Genomic DNA, 21,681 nt, shown 5'->3' with positions numbered 1-21,681 from the left:
CCTGCGCTCAGTTGTCCACGCTCGGTTGTCAGCGCGCCTTTTTCCTCGCGCGCTTTAGACTATGAACCGACCATTCTGCATAATTTAATTTTAAACCCCTCAAATATTACTATATTTTTAAAAAGTGGACACGAACCACATAGAAAAAATGATCATGTAGCAATAAAACTACATTTATGATTCTTAAAAATACATTTTTAGCCTTTTAAAACCTTTTTAAATGAGACACCACCAAAATCTGCCTTACCACGACTTCATTTTGAATTAAATTAGTGTTCTTCATTCCATCGGTGTAGCTTGTTGAGCTATATAATTTAAGTGATGTCTATAGTGTAAATGTTTTATTTAATGTTCTTCACTTATTGAAATTATTTTAAAATAAATAAAGATTATTTTTAAAAAAATACATTTTTAGATAGTACTTATAAATCTCAAATAGCATTTTAAAGTGCAGTTCAGAAGGGTCCTCTGTGGATCATAAGTCTCCTAGCTCGCAAATGTATACTGCAATCTTGAACTTCCTCAGGTCCTCCATTTTTTTGGATCACTAATGCATAATTTGGCATCTTGGGAGGTCCAGGAAGCAAAGGGTCATGCTCACAGGTGTAAATGTTTCTTGCTTATTTGGGAGGCCTATTTGGCTTCTTTGTCACCTACAAGTCGTAGCACAATCTTGAATAATCTTAAGAGGTTTTGCAGGCAACAGGTTGTTCTTCGGGATCAGATACTGTTTTTTTTTCAGTTGGGAAAGAGTTTCTGGATGTTGCCCAGGGGCCACAAGTGTACGTACAGGCCCCTGGAAGGGGTTTGCCTTTTATAATGCTTTCTCATCCCCTAGTTTTTTTGGGGGGTTTCTTTTAGTGGTTTACGGGGGGGGGGGGGAATTGGTTAGTTGGGGAAGGGTTGGGATGGGGGGAATGTATAAAAATTGTATTTGTTGGATCTTGGTTTGGATGGATTCTGTTCTGGTTCCTGTTTTGAACACAAAGCGCAGTTCAGATTACAGTACATAATGTGTCCCATTATGCACCATATGATCAGTTCAAAAATGCAACAGTATCCATGCATTACCATTATGTAAACTGATAGTTTTAACTACCTTTATTTTTGGTCTAGCATTCCTCTTCCTCCTTTTTACTTGTTCCTTGATCAGAACCAATTTCTGCTGGTTTACAATACCATAAGCCTTCAAATCAGAACCACCCAAGAAGTTTTTCTTAAGTTTGTATCCCTCTACCACTTACCTAGCCCAGTTAATGCATGAGCAATCAAAGTCACACATCAGGGGTCTCCTCCAGTAGTCCCCGAGTCCTATCACTAGGCATTTCCTAAGAGATATCAATTAGAGAATGACACGGTGACAAAATTCATCATGGTTCCTGTCCCCGAGGATAACCGCGGGAAACCATCTTCATATCATTCTTTAAGGAGAGAGAGAAGAATCATAGTATGAATGGCCACAACCACTGACCCGCAAGCTTTGCTTTGAAGAATGCTGGTATAGAAGGATTGAGGTTGAAATAGACACTAGAAAATGACATGGGATTATTTCCCGCGGTTATCCGCGGGGACGGGAATGGTGATGAATTTTGTCACCGTGTCATTCTCTAATATCAATCTTCAGCAGGGGTCCTCAAACTATGGCTCGCATGCCGGATATGGCCCTCCAAGGTTATTTACCTGGCCCCTGCTCGAGAGTTTACTGCTCATATTACAAACCATTGCTGATCTGCTCCATTGTGGCTTTCTCACTATAGTGCTCTGCAGTTCTCACCAATCCTCTCTGTGCACCGCCAGTAACCCCCTCACATGAGCTGGACGGCCAGACACACAACATTGATGTCACGCTTCCATGCCACGTGACCCATCCGCTGAGCGCGTGGGCTGGTATGCACAGCCCTGCTGCCACTGGAGGGTTTACTGGAAGTTTAGTATGGCTGGTGGGAAACCTGGCATTAGTGAGTTACTGGATATTTGGGCTACTTTATTGCAGGAGCTTGGTAGTACTTCACTGAACGTTCCAAACTTCAGTATGCTGTTTCGGCTCATTTTGTGAATTCCAAACTTCATTCTGGTGCTCCAATAGCTTTTCTCAGTATATTTCAAGCCTCATGCTTATGCACACTTACATCACATGCTACGACTGGCAGTGACAAACATGGAACCAGACACTGATTATCTCATCAGCCAAAAGCAGGCCCAAACTTCCCATTGAAATACTGGTAAGTTTATGTTGGTTAAAACTGTTGAAAGTGAAAAAACAAAGAGAAAAATCCAACACAGTCTGCAGTGAAAACAAAACAGCACACGGAAAACAAGGAAAAACTGCAAACGTTTATTATATCTATTATTAAATGCGGTTAATGTTACCATCTTTTAACAAACTAAGGGACCAGACATGGTCTGTTTCAGTTAACATACCTTCATCAGGGGTCCAAGGTTGATAAGGTTTCAAATTAAACCGCAAATAAAAATAAACATGAGCCTGTGTAAATCAAGGGTAATCGTTGACCAACGGTCTCAGTGTAAACTTGCTTCGTAGCAAGTTTACATTGAGACCATTAGTCAGCAATTACCCTTGATTTACAATATCCAATTAACAAAAATAAAGGAAAACTCAGAAATGGTTTTGATTCCAAAAGAATCTTAACCATTCCCTACTATTTGGGAATCTTAAATCCACCTATATTCTCAGTAATGAGTCATTGATAAACATTAAAAAGAAAGTCATTTCTGTTCTCGAGATATTAAGAATTGTTGCAATTGAATTGGATCCCAAAATATATATTCAATGTCTTGTAATTTAACAAGACATTTGCATGGAAATTTTAAATAAAACGATGCCTCAAGAGCTAAGACTCTTACTCTTAATTTCAAAAATTCTTTCCTTCTTAATTGCGTAGCTCTTGAGACATCAGGAAAAATTCTGACTAAATCTCCACAAAATTTTGTCAACCTATTTTTGAAGTAAAGTTTCATAATTAACATTTTATCTATCTCACTCATGCAAATTAATACCATAGTGGACCCACTCTGAATAACATCCTGAGTATCTTCCAAAAACTCTGTCAGGTTTATTTCACTTGCTACCAGGTGATCCACTTCCTGGTCGGATTGTATTTTCTTTTGTGGAATATAATAACAATTATTAATTGGGAAATTCTCCAAATTGAGTAATCCCAGTATTTCCTTAAAATATTTCCTTAACAAAATTTCAGAGGAAAGTGAGTCACTGGGAAATTAACCAAGCGTAGATTCCTCACTCTATGCATGTTTTCCAACATTCCTATTTTAGAATGTAACATCGTAGAATCCTTAACCGCAGAAACTGAGGCAGCTTGCAATGTATTACTTTGAGTTTCAACCATAGTTAATCTTTTATCCAAAATACTTAAATTGGAATCCACATTCTCAAACTTTTGAGATACTGAATGTGAATAACTCACAGATTGTTTCAATGACTCTCTGAGAAACCCTTCAACTCTAGATATACCTAACCATAAATCCTTAAGGGTAATATCTTGTTTTTCCACCGCTAGTGGTTGATCTTCTACTACACCTGAGAAATCAAGTGGTTTAGGTATTTCAGAAAAATCTAGTTTACTTATCTGAGTGGAAGATACCCCTAATTCAGTGGACGTAGCGGGCATAATATTCCCGCTAACACAAGATACTGGATGAAGAGGGGGGGTCCTTTCGAGGGGACTCATCGATGCTCCTGATATGGGAGAGTTCATGTCTAGTGGAGGTCGTGAGGTAATTTCTGTAGAAAATGTTAAATGTCTGTCCATAGGTCCCAAAACAGCAGGCGTTGAACTTTTAGGCTTAATTTTTCTTTTTGCCCATGGTAACAAACAAAAGTTAAGAACCAAAAGAAGATGCTTCCACTCCCCGGCTCCTCGTTGCTCCAAGGGGCTCCCAAGGGGCGGGACCAGCCCCTTAGGGCACGCCCCTTCGGCCGCAACTGCGGCAGCGTTTCAATTTAAGGCAAAAATCACGAGCAGGGAAGAAGGACCCGATGACGTCAGGGTTCCATCTTGCTCGATGCCTGCCCGATTTTCCTCCAAGATCAAGTGCTGCTGCAGGGGCACAGGGCAGCGTTCTGAATCTCCTCTGAGTGTCCCAACAGGTAATTGAATGCACTCCCAAAGACTCTGCAGGCAGCGTTTCAATTTAAGGCAAAAATCACGAGCAGGGAAGACGGACCCGATGACGTCAGGGGTCCGTCTTGCTCGATGCCTGCCCGATTTTCCTCCAAGATCAAGTGCTGCTGCAGGGGCACAGGGCAGCATTCTGAATCTCCTCTGAGTGTCCCAACAGGTAATTGAATGCACTCACAAAGACCGTTAGTCAGCAATTACCCTTGATTTACACTGGCTCATGTTTATTTTTATTTGCGGATTAATTTGAAACCCAGTTAAAATTGTTCTTCATTTTAAATATTGTATTTTTCTTTCATATCTTTTTTGCACTACAAATAAGATATGTGTAGTGTGTATGGGAATTTGTTCTTTTTTTTTTTTTTTTCAAACTATAGTCCGGCCCCCAACAGTCTAAGGGACTGTGAACTGGTCCCCTGTTTAAAAAGTTTGAGGACCCCTGATCTACGGGATGTCCAGACCCACCTGGCCCGGGGAAGAGACCTGGTACAGGAATCAACCTCATTCTGATGATAATGATAATACATATGCAATGTCATGTTTACTTTTGAAAGTATCCTGGATTACAAGACAGGTCTTGATCCCAATCATTTCTTCAACTTTTTTGGTCATATACTCCCCACAGAATCTTCTTTGAAAATTTTGGCCTGCTACTTCAATCCACAGCTTTCTTTTGAATACAAGTATCTAAAGTGGTCAAAATGTGTTTTGAAACTCTCCAGAATATATGAATCAAATTTAAAATCTTAATCTTGGCTCATGAACAAGCTTTCAAGATTGGTCTTCTCCGTTACAGTACTTATTTAACCTTCTTATTCTGTATGTACCAAAACGATCGTTACATTTTCAGGAACAAAACTAGTTTACATCGTACCTCTTCCGTCTATTAGATTTGAAAGAATGTGGACAGACATGATTTCATTTGACACCAATCTTATAGAATGCACTTCCTCTACATCTCAGGGCAGGAACTAATTGTATACATTTTAGAAAGGAGTTAATAAGGCTACCCATGAGGAGTAATGGAATATTGGCCACAGTTATGGCTACAGGAAGATTCCATTTCTTTCTGCCTCTCTTTTTATCTCTTTTTCCAGATCTACTCAGTTTTCTATCTAGTCTACGTAAGTCTCCTAATTTTTGGAATGTAAACTATTTCAACTGGATGATTAAAAAAACCAGCATAGCAAATGTGCAAATAAACAAACATCGGGAATATTTCAATGTGCTAGAAAAAATGTTAATAGAAAACCTACACAACACAGGTTCACTTACAAATGATTAAGCAAAATAACATAAGACGTATCACAAGTTCAGAATCCTATAATCCTTTAAATGCAGAGAAATAAGTGAGCATAGATAAAGAGATATAGAAACATGATGAAAGATAAAGGCTAAAATGCCCATCCAGAGGATGCTGTAGATCAGCACCCTATCTCCTCCTTTCCCTAATATTCAGAGTGAACTCCTCCTCAGTTAGCCCTCATTTGTCAAATACATTTTAAAGTTTTAAAATACTTTCCAACATGGTGACATCCATAAAGTGATGGTCTCATAATCAAGAGGAAAGTCACTAACAGACTTCAAGATGGTCTGGAATTAGCAGAGAGAATTCTTAAAGTTAAGCAGCACAGCTTCAGGGAACTTACAGAGTCCAGAATCCCTCTTACTAGAACTAACTTCAAAGGCAAAATCCTATCTTAGGAAGGGCAGTCAGTTCTGCTACAATTTGATATTTCAGCTGCTTTTATGCAGTGGACCACTTGCTTCTAATTTTAAAACTGAATGAGCTGGGTATGCAAGGAGTGGTACTTAAATGGTTTTCAGAATTCCAGGAGAATAGATCATAAGAAGTATGGAAGAGAGGCAAGAAATCCCAAAACTGGAAGGCCATATGTGGAGTTCCACAAGGCTCTCCCGCTGTCTCCTTTCCTGTTTAACGTCTATTTGTAGGCCTTGGGCAACAGCCTATCCTTCCATCAGGTTCCCTTATGTTGACAATATTTTCCTCCTTTGTGCAGTCCAGGAATCCATTGAAGACACTCTGCGTGGCCTCAGAAAAACTTTCTGAGCTAAACAAATCTAAGACCAGGGAACTATGACTTGGAGATTATAATTCACCACCATGCAATGAACTGGCGTTGTCGACAGGAGAGAAACTAATAACAGAAAAATCCTCTAAAGTGCTAGGCGTTACGCTGAATTCCAATCTAACCTTTAACGATCAAATCACTTACTTAGTCAGAAAATTATTTTTTTAAACTGATGCGACTAAGAACAATAAGATCTGTTCTAACAGTTTTAGGATAGTTGCACAAGCAGTCCTACCACCATACCTGGACTACTGCAACTCCTTGTACTGTGTCATTACAGAGAAAGAAGTTAGGAGATTGTAGCTACTCCAAAATACTCTATTAGACTAATTTTTCAATCAAGTAGATCTAAACGGGTCAATTTGCTATTGGAAAAACTCCACTGGCTGCTGGTGAAAAAGTGAAGATGGCTTGCATGGTTTACTCTCGCCTCCCAGGCAGGTAAATGGAACGACTGGCTGGCTAACATCATCAACCAGTCCTCATCTTACCTCAATTTTAGAAAATCAATAAAAACAAATTTGTTTAACCGATTGTAACCTATGAATCTAGTGTATCACTCCTCCCAACCTGAACCTTATTTCCAACGACTTTGCATTGTAACTTCTTCGACTTTGTATTGTAACTACTTCGATGACTTTGAATTGTAACTCCTTCGCTGATTGTCCAGCGCCTCTTGTTGTAAACCGCCTCGAACTATCATGGCTTTGGCGGTATATAAAAATAAATTTATTATTATTATTATTATTACAAAGCCATCTATGGAGAAATTTCTATTGGATTAGTACTATATGGTATAGTATGGTATGAAAAACAAGTTATCAAATTGATCTCCAGAACTGTAAACTAAAGCAACTTATGATCCTTGTCAGATTCCATATTCTGTCATATTTTGACTCATTACTATTGTAGTACAATGGGTGACAATTCAAATTTTATTTCAATCCTGCACCTCATCTGAGATGACATACTAAAATCTGGTATTTAAATTGGAATTCTCCAAACTAAGGGGCCCTTTTACCAAGCAGCGCTAAAAAATGACCTGCATTTGCCCCAATGCTGGTCTCTTTTGTATTCTGAAGCCACTCTCAGCGCTGTCAGTAAAAGGCTGATTTTTCTATTTTTCCAATAATGGCCTTTACCACTACCACTATTTACCACTACCACTACCACTATTGTAGGCAGTAAGGGCTCCTGCACTAATCAGCGCATGGTAATCCCACAAGCTAAGCTTAGCTGCACCCACTCTCCAACCCCAAATGCCCCAGCGCTAACATGTAAATTTTATATTTTAGCGTGGGCCAATTCCAAAACTATTGCAGAATGCCTAAGCGCCCCATGGTAGTGCACTGTAATCGGTTGTAAGTATGTGTTAATTTACATCATTCTCTAAAATAAATAGAGCCTCCAGAGTTTATAACAAAAGTATGATTGAAGTAGAAAAATCATAGACATTTCTTTTATTTTTATTTTGTGCATCCCTGACAACTAGGAACTTCCACCCAGTGCTTCAATTAACCTCAGTTGTGCATTTCATAAAAGAGGAAGGAAAAAAATGCTGAGAAATTCCAGCCTTACACAAAAGAAGTCACCTGCTCAATTAGAAACATCATGAGGCAACAAGCCAGGTCTTCAAGGAAGTTAACCATACTTAATATTCATTTCTCAGTTTACTTGTAGGCAATGTAAATGTCAAAATAGCACAATTACTTGCCTGTACAATTCTCCCTCCCTTTTTGCGATTTTCGTATCTACAGATTCACTTATTGGGGATTTTAAACCTAAAATTCCTTTTTCAGGCTATTTTAAACCCTGTGCAGATCGCTCACAGGAAATGGCTCGAGAGACTACGGGAGCTCAAGGCAGCCATTTCCTGTGAGCGATCTGCATGGGGCAGGAGCATGGGAAGATCACCCATGCCTGAAAACCCGCTAGACCACCAGGTAAGGCTTAAGGGGAGGCTTTCAGGGCTTAAAATAGCCGGGGGAAGTGGGGGTTAGGGGCTGAACCGTCCCGAATATTATTCGCATCTTTTTTTTTAATATTCGCGGGCCGGCTCTGCCCCTAACCACTGTGAATACAGAGGGGGGAAGTGTAACAGGTGATATCTGTATGTCAAAATTTAATAAAATAAAAAAGATACAGTTGGGGACACATACACACATTCCTTACCTAAATTCTTTAGTACTTCCTGTGCCAGGGGAGACAGACAAACTACGAGATTTTGCTCGACCTCGGATAGGGTTTCCTCGCCTCCAGTCCTCTTCACAATTGCATGGTGAAAAACCAAAAGTAGCACATTCTGAGCCTGCATCTTGCGTACTGCTTTGAAACATTTCTTGAGCTTTCTCCATCATGAGAGTACAGAGAAGGGAGTTTTCTTTCCTTTTGTATCTACAATTAAAAACAGAAATAAGAACAAATCCATTATTTGGTGAAATTTTATTACATTTCATACTTAATAAACCAGTGTTTTTCAACCGCTGTTCCGCGGCACACTAGTGTGCCGCGAGATGTTGCCTGGTGTGCCGCAGGGCCGCTGACAGGGGGCCCGAGGCAGGGGCGCCAGTAGCTCGCCAAGGCAAAGTGAGTCGATCACCCAGGACTCACTTTGTCTTGGCGATCTAATCTATCGAGCCGATAAGTCTTCTTCTCCCCGAGGTCAATTCTGCAGTCGGAGAGGAAGTTCAGGCCAGCCAATCGCTGCCTGGCTGGCCGGAACTTCCTCTCCGATTGCAGAATTGACGTCAGGGAGAGCATGCGTCGGCGTCGGCTTTGGGGCCTGTTATCCCATGGTGGGTCCTGTTCCCCGATGGCAGCGGCAGTGGCAGTGGCTTGGGGAACCGCAGGGAGAAAGAAAGAAAGGGGGCAGGCAGGGAAACAGAAGGAAAGAAGAGAAACAGAAAAAAAGAAAGAAAGGTCAGGGAGAGAGGAAGAAAAAGTTGGGGGAGTGAATGAGGTGTTGAGGAGAGAAAGCATACAGGCTGATAGAAGGGAAGAAAGATTGGATGCACAGTCAGAAGAAGAAAGTGCAACCAGAAATCACCAGACAAGGTAGGAAAAATGATTTTATTTTAAATTTAGCAAAGTGGAGGCAGTATTACCACAGTTTTCAAAGGAATTTGCCCAAATAACTTAATAGTTAACTGGGTAAATTCCCAGAGATGAAAACTTCCCTTCACTTACTATGCACAGTTCTGAATTTATATCTGCTGTCTATATTTTACAATATGGTCAACTTTTACTAAACCGCAATAGTGGTTTTTAGCGCAGGGAGCCTATGAGCATCAAGAGCAGCGCTGGGCATTCAGCGCAGCTCCCTGCGCTAAAAACTGCTATTGTGGTTTAATAAAAAGGATGGAGGGTATATTTGTCTATTTTTGTATGCTATAAAAACCAAATACAGAGAGAGACTGAGAGCTGTTGACGAAGAGCTACGTGTGTGTCTTTCTTCGATTCCAGCCAGAATATCAGCTTTGTGTTCAGCCAAACAGGCCCAGGTTTCGCACTGAATAAAGTATTTTATAATTTTTCACTATTCTGTTTACTTAATATTTCATAATAAAGTAATTATAAAATACTTTCTTTGTGTTTATTTGATTCCTATTCAAGAGAATTACTTTATATATAGTCAATATAGGCACAGAGTTAAATTTTTTAACATTTTCTAATGGTGGTGTGCCTCGTGATTTTTTTCATGAAACAAGTGTGCCTTTGCCCAAAAAAGGTTGAAAAACACTGTAATAAACAAGTCACATTCAAGCCATATACATTTTGCCTGTAGTGCCTTCAGAGCTCAGATGGAAAAGTAAACTCAAACTGATTCTTTCCTCTAACACTAACTTTACATATATTTCTGACAAAGTACCTTGAATTGAGATTTGCCAAATGTCTATTTATTTCTGCTAATTTACTGCCCTCTGTTTTCATAATTAGAGCAATATACAAAATCATACATTAAAAATACAATTCAAAAAATTAATGAGACTCACAGACTTTTTACTTCTTTGCTATCTTTCACTTGTCAAAATATGTAACTTGCTTTAATAGCTTTTCCTTTTTTTTTCCTGTCTCAGCTCTCTTTTTATTAGCTAATATTTAATGACTGCAAACTGGACAGATAAATTATCAATGAGTAGTATATCAAATACTAAATAAATCTAAAAGTAACATGTGCTAAAAAGAGATTAGGTTCTTACTTTGCTAATATCTTTTCTAGCAGATAGATGTATCATTCTGGTTGGACAGTTATGAGGGGCGTTCAATAATTTATCTACCCACGTATGAAAGACAAGCATGTTGAAATAAGTCTGTGCATGTTGTGACATGTCTCAAGGTTACTTATGCATAGTTGTGTTTCAGGGCGAGTCTAACATTCCAAGAGACAGGATATCAGGAAAGTCCTCATGCAAATTAAGAAATGTCTAGATTTGGAGCACCATTCAATTATAAAAATCTCTCACAAAAGAAGAGAAAAAGCCAAAGGTGATCCATGAACACATGACTGCAGTTTATGGTGAGTCTGCCCCATTATCCTACAAAGTAAAATTTTAGAGAAAGTAGTTTAAGTGGGAAAGAGAGTCCATTGAAGATGACCCTCACACTAGATGGCATTAGAGCTATCCAGAAAACCCAATTGGCCTGGTGGTCCTCCAGGACAGGGTTTGGGACCACTGCATTAAGGAGAATGCGGAGCCATTCTCTGCTTTGATCTCGATGGTGTTAGCTTTCCTCCAAGCTGGCCTTGACAAGGGTCTCTCTTGTTTCATGACATGGAACAGATTTGCATGCCTGTCACTTCCATTATATGCAAATCTCTCTCATGCATATTCATTAGGGCTAGCCTGAAAACTTGATTGGCCTGGTGGTCCTCCAGGATAGGGATGGGAACCACTGACTTAATGCACCAATGGTGAAATATTTCCCATGCCTTAGCATAACTAGAGATCGCTGTAGGCTTTTTGGCTCTGGAAAGAGTAGCAATCACTACCTCCGAGTATCCTTTGTGCGCAAACGCCACACGCTCAAGAGCCATGCCATAACAGCAGTGCTCTGGATCTTCTATGACCACTGGCCTCTGAGAAAGAAGTTCTGGCTGTACTTGAAGTCTGAGACCTGCACCTTTCTGAAGATGCACTGGATCTGAATACCACAGACTGCATGGCCAATCTGGTGCCTCGAAAATGACTTTCCTCAGATGGTTTGCAATCAGGTGGAATAGCCATCCTATCATGAGCCACGAAGGAAACACGTACAAGAGCTCGTTCTTTGGTCATGGCAGGACCAGAGCATCCAGACCTGTGCTTCCAGGCTCAGGTCTTCAACTGAAGAAGCGGTCCACCTTGTTTCTTGCTGTCACCATCAGATTGAACATTGGGCGACCCCCAGCAATGAAAAATGGATTGGATGGCTGCAGCAGACAGCGTCCATTCTCCTGAATCCAGTGTCTGGCTGCTGGAGAAATCAGCCTGGACATTGTCCACTCCTGCTACATGCACCATTGAAAGAGCCTACAGATGAAACTCTGTCTACCAAAATAGTGAGCAGGCCTCCAGACTCATCTGTGCACTCTTGGTGCCTCCTTAGAAATTGACATATGCCACTGCAGTAGCATTGTCTGAGAAGACTGTACTTACTGCTTGTTCCTCCAGACTCTTCTCCAGCTTCTGCAACGCCAGTCGAATGGCTCAAAGCACCAATCTGTTGATCGACCACTTCCTTTGGGAGGCCAACCAACGGCCCTAGATCGGGTGTCTGTTGCAGTGAGCCCTCCCAGCTGAGAAGACTGGCATCCATTGTCACAGTTACCCACAAAGCTATTCTGAGAGGCATGCCCTTTTATAACGTGCAACCAGCCCATACTGTCATGGGCTTCTGGAGATCGTTGTGACACAACACTGAGCACTGCACTGGCCCAACTTCACCAACTGCTGGAGGTAGAGAAATACTGAAAGATTCCAGCCTGCACCAGCCCTTATACCTACAATGTCACTGGAACAGGTCAGTATCTCTACCTCCCATCTGCTAGTAGAAAAGGGGTTACAACCCAGCTGGACTGGTTTAACATGTTGAAAAAAATGAGATTTTAAATAATTACACCTTCTATCAGAAGCTCTACTGAAAACATGTACAATTTTAATTGCTTTTTGGTAATTGCATACATCTGTCATTATACATCATGAAATCAATTAAGAATTCTACACTTTTAATTTTAGCCCATCCCAATATGTCAGTGTAGTAAACAGGTCAGTTCTTTATGACTAAAAAGAGAGGAAGAAAATTTTCTAAAGGACTAGTGTACAATGTCTATAACGTCATAGCCACAAAAAAACCTTGACCCAGGATCAGCTCTCTGCTGTGAAGATTAACCAACATGAAAATTAAGTAAGAACTAGAACTATTGAACACTAACAAGTTTAATGAGAACTCATTAAATTTGGTAAGCCCCCTCTTATCTGTACCCATTACCTCCATCACTAACTCCAGACTCTGACCCTTCTTTCTTTTCCTGCCGTATACCTGGAACAGGCTGCCAGAGTCAATACATCATGCTCTGTCTCTAGCAGTATTCAAATCCAAACTAAAAGCCCATTTCTTCAAAGCTGCTTTCAACTCTTAACTCCCACTTACTATTAGATACTATGACAGGCAAGAAATTGTCTCATTCAGAGACTCTGCTGCTAACCCTATTTTTGGCAAACCAGTGCATATTCCCAGAAAATGAAAGCAAACTGTAAGAACTGGCAAGCAAAAAGGGGAGGAGTCAACAGGGCTGATGTGCATCAAGCAGGGCTATAGCCCGGAAAGAATAAAGTTTCCACATCTGAGAGCTGGAGAGAGGAGTGGCAAGAACAGGAAGAGCCAGAGGAGCAGGAGAAATGGCAAGGCAGGGCTGCAAAGCTGAGAATGCTGCAGGGCACCTTAGGAAACATTGAGAAAGTTTCCATCCCAATACTACTACCTCGTTGGAAACTGCAGTCAGGAACTCCCAGGCAAAGCAAGAGTTAATTTCCCAGAGCAAGATTAGCTTGGGAGGGGGAGGATTCTGAAAAGAAGTTTGCATAGGCTGTAAGAATCGAGGGCTTTTACAGAATTCGAGAGGGGAGCCATATTGCAGAGAAGTAGCTCCTATGGAAGTGAGCCACCGATTAATTGGTTAATGGGTGGTGTACAGGGTCCATTAATCTGTATTTGGGTGGTGCAAGTTTCCACACATACTAGCCCCAGCTAGAGAGAGAGTCAGGGCAGTATTGTGAGTGCTCTTTGGAGATGGGCACAAGAGAGTGTCCTTTATTGGACTGTGGATAGTAGTAGCAGTCTGAGAATTGAATGCAGGCAGGAGCACTGCCTAGAGTTGCCTGTGGGCAATAAGAAGCAAACTTTGGTCCTATTTGCAAAGGCTGCTTGGACTGTGTTAAAGCAGAAGCCCAGGGGACAAAAAGCTGGAATACTGAAATCCTGAACTGTTGGATATTTGAAAAGTTTGCTGTATTTTTGAAGCATGAACTGTGTTGAAAGCAGCAAAGAAATTCAGAGGAAAATAATTTTTTTTTTTTTGCACTTTCAAAAGCAAAACAGAGACTGTTTATTTTGTGAAACCTGCACACCTCATTGGTACTGTAGGGACTAGATCCGAGCGTGCATGGCTTGACCCCGCCACAATACCTATACCCATTGTATCATTCCTTCTACCAGAAACTCCCCAACCATGAGATGTCCTGTCTGTCTATATTACATTGTAAGCTCCTCTGAGAAGGGATCATTTATTGAATATTAAGGAGCAGATTCTATAAACAGCGTTCCGACTGTAGACAGCAGTAGATGTCCTATCGCTGTCTAACCTGCCAAACAGGATACACATTTTCTAAAAAAAAAAAAACAACAACAAAAAAAACCCTCCGAGGCAGGCCACCTACACTGTAGGCATTTGTCACGGTTGAAAGAGATGCATCGGGACACTTAAGCTCGCCCAAGGCTGGGCATGGGTGTGGTTTCATCTTGAGGTGGCCTTCGGCAAGCTAAAGTGGCCCTAGGCGTCTCCCCAGGGCAGTGACAGACACGTGAAGTGTAGGCCAGCAAAATGCTGGTCCACATTTCAAATAGATACGGCTGCTGAGGTGATCGCAGCAAGGGAATCCCCCTGCCCCAATCAGCCGAGTGGCTGCAGCAGGGACCCCTCCCCGTGAAGTACTCAGCAGTAGGGATGCCCACTCCTTCCTGCCAGAACCCCAGAACCCCCCGTGAAGTCCCCTGCAGAAGGAACCCCCACACCCTCCCCCAGCAGGAGGAATGCCCACTACCTTTTGCTGGAACCCCCCCCAACTTCTGAACAAGCCCCAACTGATGACACCCCCCTCTAGACCCTCTCAAGCTTCTAGACACCCCCACCTCTCCATACTTTTTTGCATTAGTCCAGCCGGAGGGATGTTTACACCCTCCGGCCAGCAGGCCCGCCACTCCAAAATGGCGGGCCTTCCCCTTCCCAGTGCAACCTGGGCCAATCGGAGTCTTAGGCCTCCTTCCCAGTGCATCCTGGGAATCACTGTGCAATCCTGGGATGAACTGGGAAGGAAAGCTAAGACTCCGACTGGCCCAGGTGCCTAAGGCCCCTCCTATGGGAGAAATATTAAGTGGAAATATGAAAAACCAACATATCCCCTTCCTTTACAAAGTCGCGCTGGTGTTTTTAGTGTCGACTGGGACGGTAACAGTTGAACGCTCATAGGAATTGTATAAGCACTGGAGCTGTTACCAAAGCAGCCAGCACTAAAAACGCTAGCACAGCTTTGTAAAGGGGGGGGGGGGGGGATAATTAGGCTGGTATAAGGTAAACAAGAATTTGTTCCATCTGGATATTATTTTTGCTATACTTTGAAAAATATCATGTTTAGCAAAAAAGTGTTACTTTCTGAAATACTGGTCTCTTTACTTACTTACTAGACATATAAATAAATGGTGTGATATTTATCCAGTGGTGACTTGAAATAAATTAAATGCTGGCTGTAGCATTTAAGTTACTGTATTCCATAATTTTAGTGGTACTGAATATAGGCACTATTTAGTACCTGAATGCTGCTGTGAAAGATAATTCTTAAAGCTGATCTCCTTCTAGACTTCTCTTATATGGATAGTATGAAACCATTCAGATTTCATCTCAATGTAATCTATATAATTCTTTTGGTTTTTATTATAAACGTACAAAGCATACAATCCTTACAGCGGTGGAGTGTTTGTATTATATGATTACCAATTTTAATAATAACAACCAGAAAATCATTCATTACAGGGAATCTATGTAATTTTTTTAAATACAAGGATACCGAATCGATATTATTGTCAAGTGACTACAGGTAAACAATATCAGCCTTCTAGGTCTGGAATGACATTATGGTAAGTCACTAGAAAACATGCTTAATTAAAATGTACTCCATTTTATTTAACAACTGCCAAGAATAGAAGCTGAATCTGTGTTGATGATTCATGTTATGAAAAACTAGTTCACAGCTTTTGCCTTGTGGTTCTTCTACATTCCCAAATGATCATTACTTTAGTTCCATAAGTGAAATGGTGCGGCAGCCCTTAGTCCACTGTTTAAGGTTAATATATACAAATAAACAAATCAAAACAAAAGCAATGCAGGTGATACAATGCACTAAGTTAATTAAGGCATCCCCTTTGTTTTATTTCTACTGTATTTATTTCCATGAAACTCATCATATTTGGTAACCCACATTATGCAATGACACACACAGAGCACAACTCAAAAGCTGAAAAGAAACCCAGGAAAGTACTCCAGAACCAACAATGAAATACCTACTAACAACAACAAAGTACAGAAGCCAGGAAATTAGGCCACACAACGAATGACTTCAAATCGGGGGCTCGACAAATCCCGGGTGCTAGGTTGCCATGGCACCCGGGCTTTCACGTCCCCCCCGTCCCCGTAGATAGAAGGGGTTTTGTTTTTTTTTGTTTGTTTTCCTTCTCATCTTCCCACAACAGCGACGTCCTGCTCCTCCCCGGCCGGCGAGCCCCCCGGCCTCCCTAACGCCCTTCTCCCCCTCAACCCCCATCCCGGGTTTACCTCTTTCAAAGTTGCTTTCGCCCGGGCGAAACCGCTGGCAGCGATGCAGCGGCGCCGCTCGTGCCTTCCCCGTCGCCTTCGCTCTGACGTAACTTCCGGTTCCCGCACTTGGGCGTGGGAAGCGTCCAGGAAGGCTGAACGGATGAAGCCCGTGGCCGTATTTGCTGGTCGCTGCCAGAGGTTTCCACAAGCAAGAATTGAAAAAAAAAAAAAAGGCACCGCCAATGGGGCGTTTGAGATAGAGAATGACACGGGGGACGAATTTTTTTTCCGTCACCATTCCTGCAAGCTCCGTCCTCATAGAAACATAGAAAGATGACGGCAGAAAAGGGCCATAGCCCATCAAGTCTGCCCACTCTACTAACCCACCCCGATAAGTCTAGATGCTAGTGATTCGTGCTATGTAGGGATCCCACGTACATGTCCCATTTACTTTTAAAGTCAAGCACGCCGGTGGCCTCGACCACCTGCACCGGAAGCTTATTCCAGTGATCTACCACCCTTTCCGTGAAAAAATACTTCCTGGTGTCACTACTAAACTTCCCTCCTCTGAGTTTAAGCGGATGCCCTCTTGTGGTCGAGGGTCCCCTGGGCAAGAGGATGACATCTTCCACCTCGACCCGTCCTGTGATTTAAATGTCTCAATCATGTCCCCTCTCTCCCTGCGTTCCTCTAGAGCACAGGTGTCAAAGTCGGTTCTCGAGGGCCAGAATCCAGTCGGGTTTTCAGGATTTCCCCAATGAATCTGCATGAGATCTATTTGCATGCACTGCTTTCAATGCATATTCATTGGGGAAATCCTGAAAACCCGACTGGATTCCGGCCCTCGAGGAGGGACTTTGACACCCCTGCTCTAGAGTGTAGAGCCGCAGTCTGCTCAGTCTCTCTTCGTATGAGAGACCCTTGAACCCCAAGATCATCCTAGTGGCCATCCGCTGAACCGACTCGATTCTAATCACGTCTTTACGGTAATGTGGTCTCCAGAACTGCACACAGTACTCCAGATGAGGTCTCACCATGGTCCTGTACAGCGGCATTATGACTTCTGGTTTCCGACTGACGAAACTTCTTTTGATACATCCCATCATTTGCCTTGCCTTGGATGTGGCCTTCTCTACCTGCTTGGCAGCCTTCATGTCTGCACTGATGATTACTCCCAAATCTCGTTCTGCTGAGGTCCTCAGCTTCACAAGCCTCAAAACACTTGAAAAATCATGAGCGTTTGGAAATTTGCACGGTTAAGGATGAACTTTACAGGAATGGGACAGGGACTGCAACAAAACTTGTGGGGACGGGTGTTATGCTGGCTGGGTAGGAGGCAGGAAGGACAAAAGCAGGACCTTGAGGGGGTTGAGAGAGCAGGAGACAAATTCAGTCCTCTTTCCGGACGGGGGTTTTGGGGTGTTTTTTTTAAATGGGGGAGTCTGTCAGGGTTTAGCCGGCTCTCCCATCTCCGCCACTGACCTCTTCCCCAGGCCGGCCACCATAATTGCATCTTCGGGCAGCCAGCAGCAGCAACTGAGGTTGCTCCCTGGACAGCTGACACATATGGTGTGGTCACCCTGCGCCCAATCCCGGCTAGTTCCAAGCAAAGAAAACTCTAGAAGAGCTTTCTGCCCTGGTGCCAGGCTTCCCGCCTACTGTACCGCCTGTAAGTATAGTTACCCAGCCCTCCCCCCACTCAGGCCCAGATTCTCAAAACTTTAACGCTGCCGCTAAACTGTTTTCCGGCGGTTTAGTGACGGATTATCAAAAGGGTTTATCTCCCTCTTTAGTGAGGATTCTAGCAGTCTCCGACACTGACATGCAAATGGGCTCTTCAACACTGAAATGAGCCCTCCTGAGGATTCTTAAAAAATGCTGAGCCATTTTTAAAAAGCGGCGTCAGCTTTTGGCAGCTAAAAAAAGCGACTGGTCTGGAGGTGCCAGTCAGTGTCAAGACTGCTAGAAACCCCTGTGTTGTGATGCAGCGGGAGAGATGCTCATTCTCTCCGCTGCATCACAACACCCCTTCCTGGCATCAGCGGTGGCAAACACCACCCTCCTCCCGGAACGACAGCACCCCTCCCCGCCGCTACCGCCGCAGTGGGAGAGATGCCTACACTCTCCTGCTGCACTAAAATCCCCACTGCGACTGACCCCCCCACCCCCCAAGCAGGAGAGATGCCCACTCTCCCCTGCCTCCCTCCCCTCAAAGTTGAAGAGCAGAAGGGACACAGACCCACTCCTCCCAGCTCCCCTAAATGAGAATTCCCCTCCCCTGTGCATCTTGGGATGCACCGGGAATGGGCCTGAGGCTCTGATTGATCCAGGTTGTCTAAGGCCACTCAAAATATTTGCTTAGCTTTTTTTTTCAGACTTGTTAATTGTACTTTATTTTGAAATAGTCTACAGCACTCCCATGGCATAAGAATGCAATCAGTGGTCTTGGAAAAATCTGTAACCTCTTCCCTAAGACAATACACAGCATGGTGGATAGTTTTAATGGTTGATTGGCTGTGACATAGCATAATATTAAAAAGCCAAATTCTCTGATGCCTCTGCCACAAATCCTCAGCTACTTGGTAAATTTCCCACAAAGACAATGTTCATTGCAAAAGAATAACAAAAAGAACCCATAATTGTTAAGCTCAAGTGTGAAGATTGAGGTAATGTGATTGCAAACTCTGATTTGGTAAGTACATTCTGAGGAAACATTTCAGAACTTTACTGTGGTGGACAGAAAAAGGAAGTACATTGGATTTACATCATCTTACATAAAAGGAAGTGGAGAAGAAGTCTGGCATGAGGAGAAATTTAGGGTAGCTTGCACCATCCCAGGAGAAATAAAAAGAATAGCTCAGATAGCAGTGAAGGACTAATAGGATATTCATAGTTCCATTGAAAAGGAGATCAAAGAGCTTCTGCATTAGCAATGTAAGAAGATCACAGTTAACATTCTACATAAGCAAAGAGATCCTATTTATCATGGGGAAAGCCTCTGCTTGCCCTGGATCGGTAGCATGAAATATTGCTACTCCTTGGGTTTTGGCCAGATACTAGGGATCTGGATTGGCCACTGTGAAAACGAGCTACTGGACTTGATGGACCATTGGTCTAACCCAGTAAAGCTATTCTTATTAATATTCACGTATAAATGGAAACATTCATTTCTCTGTAATTTCTGGCACAACTTGGATGACAACTAGCGAGCAAAGACATAATGATAATCCTAGGGTTACATTATGATCAATAGAAGCAATTGCTCCATTTTAGAGAGCTGATATATCAAATGTTTTTGAACATAAGAGTTGCTAAAACCGCTAGTGCTAAAACCTTACATCCTGCATTAGGCCATTTTTCTTGCATTAAGCATGTGTTAACGCCCAGTGCAATTTAGTAAAAGGACCCCTAAATCCTTCAAATTCATGTAAAAGAAAATAATAAACCTATAAAAATGCAAATGTTTCATAGTACTAATATCACTGCACAACAATTTTTTGGTTAAGTCTTGATTCCTGAAAAGTTTTTGGTGATTATGACAGGTACCAACTTGGTATGCTCAAATATGGTTTTGGTTTTACTGCATCACGTAAGAACTATGAGAAATAGACATTTTTATGTTTACTGACAATAAAATATATAGTCAAGTTTACGTTTCGCACAAGCGACTAAATGAAACAGAATTAAAAGTGTTTTGCTCCCGAGTTTCTTTTATATTCAGTGTCTGGTGCATCACGTTGTAGCATCCAACAATAGTCGGCAAGCATTGACGGATTCCAATTGCCCTGGTATCGTTTCTCCATCGTAGCTATGTCTTGATGAAACCTTTCACCGTGCTCGTCACTCACAGCACCGAGATTTGCGGGGAAGAAGTCCAAGTGTGAATGGAGGAAATGAATCTTGAGTGACATATTGCACTTCATTCTCTTGTATGCTTTGAGAAGTTTGTCTACCAGCTGAATGTAGTTTGGGGCTCTGTAATTGCCCAGAAAATTGTCAACAACGTCTTTCAAGGCTTTCCAGCCAATTTTTTCCGGCCCAACTAACAGATCTTCAAATCGCTTGTCACTCATAACATGTCTGATCTGGGGGCCAACAAAAATACCCTCTTTGATCTTGGCATCAGTTATTCTTGGGAACATCTGTCTTAAATAACGAAAACCTTCCCCTTCCTTGTTCATTGCTTTCACAAAATTCTTCATGAGTCCCAGTTTAATGTGAAGAGGAGGCAAAAATATCTTTGTCGGGTCAACAAGCGATTCATGTGCTACATTTTTCTGTCCTGGAACTAACTTTTTACGGAGTGGCCAGTTCTTTCTAGAATAGTGCGACTCTCTGTCTCGGCTGTCCCATTCGCAGATGAAACAGCAGTACTTTGTATAGCCAAGCTGCAGTCCTAGTAACAGAGCAACGACTTTGAGGTCTCCACAGATATTCCAGTTATACCTGGTTGATAAGACACTTATGGGAGAAAAAATTGTTTGCATCCAAATATAAGAAAAAATCACGACAAAATTGAAGATTTCTCTGAAATGGTACGTGATGGGTAATTTTTGATGTAATATTCATGATCAGCACCCAAAATTCTATAAGAAACACCCAGCAGTGTTCAGGAAGCAAAAACTTTGTTGTGCAGTGTATTCTACAGCTCTAAGAAAAGTTAGAATACCAATAAGCTGCTTCTCCATACAAATTTCCTTCCTTGTTACAATAATTCTGTCCCTGTTAAAATTTAACTAGCCAGGAAAGCTCAAATTAAAGTAGAATTGTTCACTGTCATTCTAATTACCGGTAAGTTATTTTAGTATAAAGATTTATAATTTTTTTAAAAAGTTATTTTAGTACATAGTTTCTGTCATCTGTGCCGAACTCTTATATGAAACATTTAAGTCTGCATTCAACTAAACAAAATTCTGAGAGCTCTGGCACTTACCTGGAAGTAACTTTGTGTAAGAAGGGTGTTGAGTGATTTTGCAAAACCTTTAATACTGGAACCTATTACCCAACAGCTGAAGAATTTCAACATGCTAGTGAAATACACAGCATGGAAGCTAATACTGGGGAAGGGCTACGATTGGGGATTGGACTGGAACAAGACTGATGCTGAGGCTGGGCTGGGCAGGGACTGATAGTTGGAGGGGTGAACTCTTGAAGGAAGGGGGTTGATGGTGTGGGGCTGATGTTGGAGGGACTAGGATTGGAAGGGAGCTGATGCAGGATCTGGGAAGTTAGGATTGGAAAAGAGGTGATGCCGGGGAAGCTGAGATTGGAATAGGGCAGGGCTCGGTGATTTCAGGGAGGAGGGGGGCTAGGACTTAAAAAGCCTCATGCTAAGGTAGCTGGGATTGGAAGGGACTATTGA

The 21,681-nt window shown here is 42.1% G+C and overlaps 1 protein-coding gene across 6 annotated transcripts in view; it reads right to left on the bottom strand.

Moving 5' to 3' along the window:
* The window catches only part of NADK (NAD kinase), a 54,143-nt gene extending 32,881 nt beyond the window's left edge, over positions 1–21,262 (bottom strand). For 2 of the 6 annotated variants that reach the window (XM_033922147.1, XM_033922153.1), the window contains exons 1-2: positions 16,338–16,494; positions 8,426–8,647 (exon numbers count right to left, since the gene is read on the bottom strand). In XM_033922147.1, the coding sequence (XP_033778038.1) occupies positions 8,426–8,610 (185 nt within the window). In that variant the 5' untranslated portion in view covers positions 8,611–8,647; positions 16,338–16,494. Of the gene's footprint in view, positions 1–8,425; positions 8,648–11,889; positions 12,011–16,337; positions 16,495–16,706; positions 16,799–21,252 lie in introns of those variants that run through there. The other 4 variants (XM_033922149.1, XM_033922150.1, XM_033922148.1 and 1 more) reach the window with 4 other exon arrangements.
* Positions 21,263–21,681: the final 419 nt, after the last annotated feature.

The sequence above is a fragment of the Geotrypetes seraphini genome, chromosome 15 (assembly GCF_902459505.1).
Source record: "Geotrypetes seraphini chromosome 15, aGeoSer1.1, whole genome shotgun sequence".
In the NCBI taxonomy this organism is placed as follows: domain Eukaryota; kingdom Metazoa; phylum Chordata; class Amphibia; order Gymnophiona; family Dermophiidae; genus Geotrypetes; species Geotrypetes seraphini.
This window is presented reverse-complemented; position numbering and strand designations above follow the sequence as displayed.